General features: G+C 46.6%; 2 protein-coding genes across 2 annotated transcripts; one reads left to right on the top strand and one right to left on the bottom strand.

The window, feature by feature from the left end:
* Window positions 1–3,846: 3,846 nt before the first annotated feature.
* B0H65DRAFT_430802 (uncharacterized protein) lies at window positions 3,847–6,372 on the bottom strand (the record flags this gene model as incomplete). The annotated part of the gene is made up of 1 exon (XM_062824902.1): window positions 3,847–6,372. The coding sequence occupies one exon, from the start codon at window positions 6,370–6,372 to the stop codon at window positions 3,847–3,849; it is 2,526 nt and encodes an 841-aa protein (XP_062679449.1).
* A 682-nt stretch (window positions 6,373–7,054) lies between these two features.
* B0H65DRAFT_472651 (uncharacterized protein) lies at window positions 7,055–7,565 on the top strand. The gene has a single exon (XM_062827154.1). It carries the CDS (start codon window positions 7,077–7,079, stop codon window positions 7,422–7,424), a length of 348 nt encoding a protein of 115 aa, XP_062679448.1. The 5' UTR covers window positions 7,055–7,076; the 3' UTR covers window positions 7,425–7,565.
* The last annotated feature ends 2,336 nt before the right edge of the window (window positions 7,566–9,901 follow it).

Here is a 9,901-nt window from a genome sequence, read left to right as displayed (position 1 = left end):
TCAAAAACCCTAATAGTAAGGAGAATGTCTATTAGAATATATATTAAGAATAATATAAAGAGGAGAAAAAGTAGGAATTTATCCTTATTAATAAAGAGGATATATTTTACGTTAAAGAGGAGGAATAAAAGTTCTATATTAATATAGAAGGGAGAGAGTACTCCCTTTAGTTAGTAGAATACTTAGTTAAATTTCTTCGTCCTCTATTTGATTACCCCCACCTCTCTAACGATAATAATATAGAGATTTATACAGGCAATAAACCGAAATAACAACCTTACCCCTCTACCGTTTATCTACCCCTCCTTATCGTACTCCGTATTAAAATAACTTCTTAGGTAATAGGAATTAATAATTTTAACAACAATAATACCCTTATTAATAATATTTATAAGGATTTATAATAAGCGAAGGAAGAAAAGGAGAAGGAAGCATAACTATTACCAAACGAACAACGTACCCTCCTAACAAACGTAATAATTCCCTTACCCAAACGATATTTCTATATCCCACTAACCCTAAATATTATATAACTAATTAACTCTATAACTAGGCTATCCTTAATACTAATAATGAATTTATCATTCAACTTATCCTTCTTACGAGAATGCCATTTCGAAGATACGACGTAGGTAAAGATAATGAGGTCGTTAATAGAAAACGAAGTCCGCCCAAAAATATAGGAGATACGTAATAATAAAGTAGGAAGTGGTTCGTTAGGGTAGGATTATACAGTTAGTTAGCAGTACTATATTCGTCTATATAATAATAATAAATCGTTAAATCTATTGTTTGGTATCTACACTTCCAATTTAAATACTCTACTAAGCTTTCTAATTATACTATATTAATAAATTGTAATATATAGTATAGGTATTAAATATAGGGATAGGTTACTTTACTAGTAAATTTCTATATGGAGTGTCCTATATTAATTTCATATCCCAAAACTTTTTCACCCTCTCCTTATAGGGAGAGGGTAGAAGAGCCTTGGCGCCCAAATAGAAAGCCCCCACCACTAGGAGTCGACCTGAAATTCCTATAAGCGGTAAGAAAGCGAAATTTCGGTAAAGTAATAAAAAAATAAAATCTCTTACCAAATTTTCAAATCACATAACATTTTTTCGTGTTTTTTTCCCTACTAAAACGAGTAGGGCAACGCAAACTAACTAAAAGATTTTGCTAGAATTAATAAAATTCACAGAAAAAGAGAATTACATAAATGAATATCGACTAGTCTTTTTATAATATTTATTTACTTACTTCCTCATCGAATAATTTATTTACTTTCTACTCGTCGTCTTATCATTCTAATTAATTATCCTTTAATATATTATTATATAGGCGTTCCTCGATCTCTATCACACGTGCCTCTCTTTCCTTATAAGTTAGCGTAGTAAAGGAGCTATCCAAATTATATAAATACTTTCCATTTATAAAAATAAAGGTAGTTTAATCCATCCTCTCCCCTAATAAACGGTTACGTATAAGTAACTCCAAAAAGTTCATAACCAAGAAGGCTTGTTTACAAGGGACACTATTCGCTACCGTATTAAATACCCTTATTATAAACGGCGCTATAACGGATCGACAGTCTATTAAATATGCCCAGAACTACTTAAGCTCGAAATTAAACCCCTAAACTTAAATATATAGCGCATATATCCTCTTACGGATTTTAAAATTAAAGAAATCTTTGATAATTCGTACTACCAGTACGTTAAAGCAATAAGCATACTATTGGAGGAAGGTAATAGCCATTACTTGGATACTTAGAATAAGAAGTCGAATAGCCTCAACTACTTCTATAGTAATAATAGGTAACAAAAGGAACCCTAACTAATTTAGGAAATTTAATTGCTTAGTCCTCCTAGCCACGTAGAAACGTTCGAACTCCTACCATTTAATAACGGGTATAGAGTATTAAAGCTATCTCTATACCTCCTAAACTTCAATCTACTTCTTAATAACATAGCCAACGTACACTCGATCTACCTTAGAGGCGAACTAGGCTTCGTAAAGTAGTAAGAGGAAGTGCTCAAACTTCTCAATATTACCCCAGAACTACGCACTCTCGATAATATCGAACACTTAGTTGTAACGTATAGGAGCAGCGCCGTCGTCTTATACGCCCGGGGCGTCTTAATACCCCATCGAGAAGGATTACTTCAGCGGCATAGAAGTTAACCTTCTCCTTCTACTCGTTAGTTAACGATAAGGCGTATCATCACATATCCTCACAGCCCCACTCCTACCGTTACACGCAGTTGAAGGTATACTTCTCATACTTAGTAAAATAGCGAAAAAGGCGGGTAATATTGGCAGATACTTAATATTAACAATAACGGCAAGTAGCAGTCTAATAAACGTAACCACGGTTATTAACGAAGGTAAACTCTCGCCAAACAACTTAGAAATAGCGTTAAACAAGCATCGTAATATAAACAAGGATATAAACAAAGAGCTGGCAACGGCGAGGGTAAGAGGCAAGTTGATATACAAAAATATAATAATTCCAACGATTTACCCTATTGTGTGTATGCCAAAGATTAACTGGCATACGGTGTAGAATCTGGGTGGGTGCACGGACTCGTGCACGGATCATTTCAGAAATTTCGGTAAGAAAAAGTGTAAGGAAATGAAAAAATCCCAGATTTACGGGAAATATCGGCCCCTACCCACCACCCTCGAGTAATTTCTAAAACATTTGGAAACAAGCGAAAATTTATTTAAGTAAACTATCCAAATTCTACCGAGTCGTCCCGAACCTGCCGACGTTGCTATCAAAATAAGCCGAGCACATAGTCAACGAGTTTCCCTGACACAAGCTCGACTGGCAAGATTCGCGTCTCAGAGCTTCCTTAAAGCTTTACGGATACAACATGTGAACGAGACATTTTAGCATATACCAGTAAAGGGTTTTTTTTTAACAGATACAGGTAGGTAGGTAGGTACATTGATTGTTACAATACATGCTCCATGCGACATCTACTCTTCTATGGACACAGACTCTTCAACAAATGGCTCAATGTAAAAACTTCTCCGGATATATATCTCCCTCCCCTTCCTTCCCCCCCCACCTTTCATGACGGTCATAACTTCGTGAATGTTTGAATCGAAGAGGACAAAATAAGGAAATGTGTGTGGTGGTGGTGTTGGGAATCTTGCGAGTGAGTGTGTGTGTTGTTGAAACTGTGGTTGAAACTGTGGTTGAGTGATTGGATAGTTGGTCGGTGTTGATCGCGTGTGTGGTGATGATGTCGAGTGATTGTTGGGTTTCGGTGAGTGAGGGGATTAAAAGTGTGTAAAAGGCAAGAGTTAATCGGAAAATTTTGGTATTCCCCCTTCCGTCTTTCCTTCCTTTCTCGTTTTGTCTTCCCTTTCATCCTTCCTTCGTTCCTTCCTCCACTGCCCTTTCTGGACTGACTGAATGACTGACTGATAACGATAAAAAGCAGGATGGATATGAAAATAGAAAAAAAAAAAGCGCGGTGCTTGCTGCCTGCCTGTCTGCCTGTCTGCCTCCAGATTCCCAAGGTCTATAGGTACGAAAAAGGGAAAGAACAATGGAATGATGCTGATGATGATGATGCTCAATAACGAGGATGACGATGGTTGGTAATAAGGAAAAAACGCCGGCTACTCCTTCCTCTTCCGAGGAAGGAGGTTGGCTGGTTGTTGAAAAGGGATGGAAATCGCGCGATTACCGCGTATGCTTTATTTCGAGCAAAACAATTCGGTACACCGGGATGTTGATGGTAGTGTTGGTGTATGGTAAAGACTGTTTTGCCAAACTTGGCTTCGATAATTGTCCTAGCTCCCCTCTAGCTGACGGAGCTAGACAAACTAGATCTGAGGTCCCGTCAACCTCACATTAGGAAACAGCGAAAACTGGTTCGGAGGCGGCGGGGTGCTAAGACTGGTCGTCCTCGCGCGACCTCTGCCTGGCCTCTGCAGGCCGCCCAGCAGCGAATCCTTTCGCTGCTTCGTGCCAGCAGCTGCTGGTGCATCGGCACTATCCTGCGCCGCCTGACCAAGTCCGACAAGGTTAGGGAAACTCTCGCCTCGGCGAAGGGATTCATCGGAAATTTCTTCGAACTCGGGAACGGGGGGCATGGCAGCGGCGCCGCCCTTGGCGCTGACGCTTTCGGAGCGGATGTGGCCGCTGGGAAAATCGCAAACGGGCGACTCGTAATTGCAGTTCTCCATATCCACCAGCGAATTGGTGCTGAGCGTCAGCCTCGTGAAGTCCGTCGAGATGGAAGCCGTCGACATGTGTCGGCCCGAATTGATGCTTTCCAACGTGGCGGTTGTCGAGGCAGAGGCCCGGTGCGGGTTGTACTTGAGGGACGAGAAGGCGTGGGCGGCAAAGGGGTATTCCCCGCCGCGGCTGTCGTTGAAGTCTCCTTCGGCTCCGGCCCCTAAGCCTTCGTCGAGCGAGTCCAGGTGCATCTGCCGCTGGAAATCGGTGGGGATCAGCAGCGAGGGGGAGAGGGTGAAGCCGTGCGATTCCTTGAAGCTGGAGGCGTCCGAGGGCTTGCGCGCGTGCAGCTCGGGCGTCTTGAGCATGTCGGAGGCGGACCTGGTGGGAGCCTCGATTCTTGGTAGAGAAAAGTTGGAGGTTTTGTGGGAGTGGGTGGGGTGCGGGAGGGCGGCCGTCATTCCTGTTGGCGTGATGGCTTCGTGCGGTGTGGTGGCCGAGTTGAGGCTGACTGGGCTTAGGGATGGGATGTCCAGCTGGGCGGGAGTGAGCATGGAAGTATTGAGGTTGCATGACAGCTTCGTGCGGTGGTAGGGGTGCTCCACGGGCGCGGTGCTTCCACAGTCCCGGCTGATGTCCATCGACGGACGAGCCCACTCGTAATCGCAGTCTGCCTCGGCGGCGTGTTCGTAGCAGTAGTCGATGTCGTCTTCCCAGCTCTCCCGCGGAAGCGAAGAATCGCCTCCGATCATCTCATCCAGGGTGGACACCAGGGCGCGCTGGGCGTCTACTAGGGTGAATGGTGTATCGCTGGGTTCGCGGCTGCAGTCCTGTCGTGGGGAGAAAGCCCGGAGCATGGGCACCGACTGGCTGGCGCGGAGCGACGAGTTGCTCATGACGCTGGCACGGGATGGCTTCATGATGGAAGCGCTTTCCTGCTCTTCGGGCACATTGGGTAGCGGAGCGGCATCAAACGCGGGATTCGCGGGAGCGGGCAACGGCCAGTTGACATCGTTGTCAGGGACACTCATCATGCGACTGTGCCCATGTGATGTCACTGGGGGAGTAGGGCTATCGGTGTCGACGGCAAGTGGTTGAGCATGACGGAACCCGGTACTTGTCAGCGGCCGGCCCAAGGTTGATGGGTCGAGACCATCTGCCGGTGTTGATACGCGGCTAGAAACTCGTAGCGGGATGGGGGGAACCGGGATGGACTCCTCAATCGGGGACCTAGGTGGACGTGGGGGCGCAATGCTCATCGAGTCCTGCGACTTTGCGTGCTTGATGAGCCGTCGAGGTGGTGTTGTCTGCTTCGCGGACATGGAAGGAGGGCGGTGCGAAGGTGGCAGATCGACGTCGGCAAGGGGAAGAGAGTCGGACGAGAAGTCGGAAAAGTGCAAGTCATCGACATTGCTGCCCTTCTTGGTATGAGCCACATGCTGGAAGTTGTAGGGTCCAGAGATCTGAATCTTCCTCTGGCCTACAGAGTCTTCGGCATTCTCAGCCTTGATGGTCCGGCGGCGGCTGAAGAACGAGTCCCTCGAAGGGGCTGACGTTGGGGCTGGCTGCGAGGTGGGAGGGAGCGGCAGATTGGCATCACTGCCCATTTCGGCCGAATACAGATTCTGAGAACTGCTCTCACGCTTTAGCCTGCCTCGTCGGTTAAAAAGCGTCTTGCCAAAGATCTGGACGCTCTCGGGGCGGTCCTTTCCGTTCGGCATGGTGTGGCTGTTCGTTGACCGTCCTGAAGATTTTCTCGAAAGACTGTCGGTACTGGGTGAGTCGGTCGAAGTTAAGGAGCGTAGTGATGAGGAACCTGATGAGGTTGTATGGTGACTAAGGTGGTTGTCTCTCTGAGAGGCCTTCTTCATTTGCTTGCTTAGCTGTCGAATGCTCTCTGGTGACGGCGGGCCATGTACGGCTGGCTCCAGGAGCTCGTTGTGGATGTAGTCGGAAGGATCGTGGTGTAGAAAGTGGCCGTTGTTTGAAGGAGCGAAAGCCGGTACCGGCGAAGTGGTGGAAGTCGGGTTTGTTGTTGTGGATGAAGTTGGTGCAACTCGGTGGTTTGCAGTGATGACGGAAACTGAAGAGGACTTGGATCTCTTTTCCGACCTGCCTCGTGCACCTCGTTCCGAGTAAACGGGCAGGGAAGAGACGGCCAACAGATTCATTGGTTGCTCGTTGCTATAAAGGGACTAGAGGTACGGTAGCCCAAGTGTTGGCTATAGTCAATTGAAAGTTGGTCCGAGCTCTCAACTACACCCAACTGCCAGCCTTTTTATATCAACGCCTCCATATCACTTACATACTCAAATTAGAAAATTTACTCCTACCTAAAGGCATTATATTATCTATCACATTCATAACTCCTATTAATTCTCATTAATTCTTATACCTCTTATTAACTCTTATTTATTCTTATTGCTTGGAGAGAATAAGAGGGATAGGGAAATCCATTTGTATTAATACTTTACCCTAAAGTCTAAAATTTAGAGAAGAAGCGAAGGATCTATTTATACTACTACTTTAAAAAAGTTTTAGCAAACTTCAAAGCTCTCATTTACTTTCTAACCAAAATTTAAAGAAGAACCGGAGGATCTATTTATACTACTACCCTAAATTTTAGTAAACTTCAAAACTTTCAAATTTTATTAATTTTAATTAACTTTTATTACCTTTAGTTTTTTCGTTACCTCTAATTATTATTTTATTACTTTATTACTTTATTACTTTATTCCTAGTTTCTTATAATAAATGTGCTCTGAATTTGTCAACCCCTATTTCTTTACCTTCGGTAGAATTCCGCTGCTATACGTAGCGTACCTACGGGTTTAGTAATATAAAATCTATATTAACGCGCCTAAGCGCGTACTTAATGCCTGTAGCTAAAACGGGCCATTTTCTGACCAAACTTTTTCAATTGATCATAGCCAACACTTGGGCCACCGTCTGGAGGTGGACTGGATGTGGGCGGTGTCAAGCTGGTGGACTGCAGACTGGGGACAGTGGACAGTGGATAGTGGAGGTGGATTCGAACAGGGCCCCGTGGACCTGGGACCGTGGATCTCTCTCGCTGCTCCTCTCACTCAGATACAATCGGCGCCCTCGGCCGAAGTGGACACGGGACGGGACGGGGATCGACTTGGCGAGTTTCCGGGCCAAGTATGTTGTTGTTTGTTGTGGTTTGTCGTTGTTTTCGGAGGGAGATGTATATATGCGATGAGATTCTGACGTGAGTGAGTGAGCAAGTGAGATGTTTCGAGGGAGTGTCAGTAAGATAGTCAGCCAAACGAAAGCTCAGCAGGGTCAGAGTCCGAAAGTCACAAAGCAAAAGAGCATTATCCTCAGGAAAACCTCGCAACTGTGGGGGATGCGACGGGCATGGGGTCCATATAATGCAGGAGTGATTTCTACCCCTGGTGAGACTGTGAGAGTGAGCAAGCGGACTGTGTGTGAGTGCGTGTGTCCTCCATGCCGCCATGGTTGATGACAGTGCCCATCCATCCTCGTCCTCCTCCATCCCCAATCCGTCCAGGTCCCAGTCTCCCAAAATCCCAAGGATGTCCGTTGATTTCCTGCGGAATCCTTCTGGTCCCTGAGAGCCAGGGGTAACCCTTGACTAGCGCCAGGTGTGGTGGGTTCTGGTGGGAAGTGACCGGCATCTGTGCTCCTGAGTCCGTTTCCGTTGCAGATGCTTGGCGTTGAAACCCACTGCTGGTGACGGAGCTGAGTGTTGAGCTCCGTATTTTCTGAAATGTTTGTCTGGCAGTGTGCTCACCAAACACAAAACGTCCGAGTGGAGGCATGCGGCACCGTACTGAGAGCAGGCGGTCAAGACGTTCTATCAAGTCTTGCATTACTTTTTCGAAACAAACAATCATCATGGTCATTTTGCCTCATCTTGTCGACGAGTGTGTGTTTGCTTTGTTTTGCTTGTTGAATTAGCCGGGGAGAGAGAACTCGAACCACTTGCATTCTCAAGTCCTTTCCCTTGGTATCGAATCATGTTCGATTTCCTACACAGGCACCCTGCCAATTGGAAGCGTCGAGACTCAGACGGCCAATCAAAAAAAGATTATATGATATCTCCGTGCACAGGGCATTAAATTCGATAGATGATCTGGACAAGTGACGGATCAGCGCATCCCAGTTCCGCGCAGAAGATCGGTTTCTCTACGTACCTGGCCCCCAGGCCCCCAGATACTGTGGCTTGAAGCTATACAGAAGCTAACAGACCGAGCAAGAGAAACAAGACCTCGTGGGACTTCGAAGGATTGAACTGGGCGGAAAACCATGCCGGTTGAAGGCTGACGGGTGAATCAGGGTCGTTACGCTACCTTATTGCCGGATGCAACTGAACCGAACGTGCGCCCGGATCAAAAGGGCAAAAGTCCACGCACATAACGGAAGCGAAGGAAGGCCGGCAAGACATCTGCATGTTGCTGGGACCGAAGACGAGCCGGCACAACACGCAGATGCTGCAGTGCTGCATACGTCCGTGCATATTGTATGCACCTGCCTGCCATTAGTATCAGGCATTTAATGTGCCTGCCTGCCTGAACAAATAGAATCTGTGAGGTGCAGGTAAGGAAAAAGCCTATAGGTCCTAGGTTTCTTCATGCGTTGAATTTGATTCAACTGGTAGTGCACGCTGCCTTCGTCATGTGGCTTTCCGTTTCACTCTCCCCAAGAAAACATTGTGTCGATGCTATTCACAGTGCAGCTCCCCAAGGTCTAGGCCAGAGCTCAAGGTCGGATTGGCTCAGCCTACTGCAGTGTGACATTACGCGCAAGCGAGGACTCGTTCGACGAGACGGTGACGGACTGTTGGGTTTTTCGAAGGCTGTTCCAGAAAATCATGTCGCGGAAATTGAAGCTTCAACCCTATTAGCTATTACTACCTCGGCGCGGGGAAGCAGCATGGGATATCCTCAGTACCATGTCACTGACATTCCGTCCTTGGTTGCACGCGGGTATTTAATATCGAGGTTAAGTAGGTAGGCAGCTGTCGTCTTGTCTGCATCCAACTGAACTTGACCAAGCTGCCGTGTCAGTGTGTTTTCCTCATGTTCAGTGATTCTGGTATTTGCACCAACGATACCTAGGCATACCGATCTGTATGCAAGTCGGTGATGCAGGTGGTGCCTCCCAAGGTAAGTCCCAGTTGAGGGTTTCGCCGGTGGTCCCTCAATCCAACCCCAAGTCGCGGTCTGGTGCGTTAGCTTGAAACACGACCGCCCGCGCGGTTTTCCCAAGATCGCTTCCCTGAAAACAAAACGTTGCCCACGAGCTTCCTTTGTGGCCATTGGGCCATTGGACGTTACACTAGTTGAGGGTATTACAAACACTACCAGTGACGATCCTCTTGTAAGCTCATTACGGAGCTGCATCTCGTGCAGATTGTTAAGATGACGGGATTTCACTTTCAGGGCTAAAATGCCTCGGGGGTACGTACCTTACCCAAAGTTCCTTGCTGCGTACCTGGCCTTAGTCCTTACTGACTTGGCTGCAGGTACAGCGGCTCAAGCCGGGTGAAGATCTCTCAGCTAGGAGGGCCAACAGCCCAACGACAATCGAGGTCGAATCATGATCCAGTGTTGTCGGGTGGGTCCTGTCCCACCTCCCTTATCGTATAGGTCTATACCCTCACACCCTTTCCTATATTTTAGCCCTCCACACTTCTTTTCCCTCTTAACTCTA

The sequence above is a fragment of the Neurospora tetraspora genome (assembly GCF_033439725.1).
Source record: "Neurospora tetraspora strain CBS 560.94 chromosome Unknown B0H65scaffold_6, whole genome shotgun sequence".
In the NCBI taxonomy this organism is placed as follows: Eukaryota; Fungi; Ascomycota; class Sordariomycetes; order Sordariales; family Sordariaceae; genus Neurospora; species Neurospora tetraspora.
Note: the sequence above shows the minus strand (reverse complement) of the source record. Positions and strands in the feature narration are given on the sequence as shown.

Excerpts from the sequence above, each read along its gene's own strand:
- B0H65DRAFT_472651 (XM_062827154.1), top strand. The coding sequence starts at position 7,077 with ATGCCTGTAGCTAAAACGGGCCATTTTCTGACCAAACTTTTTCAATTG.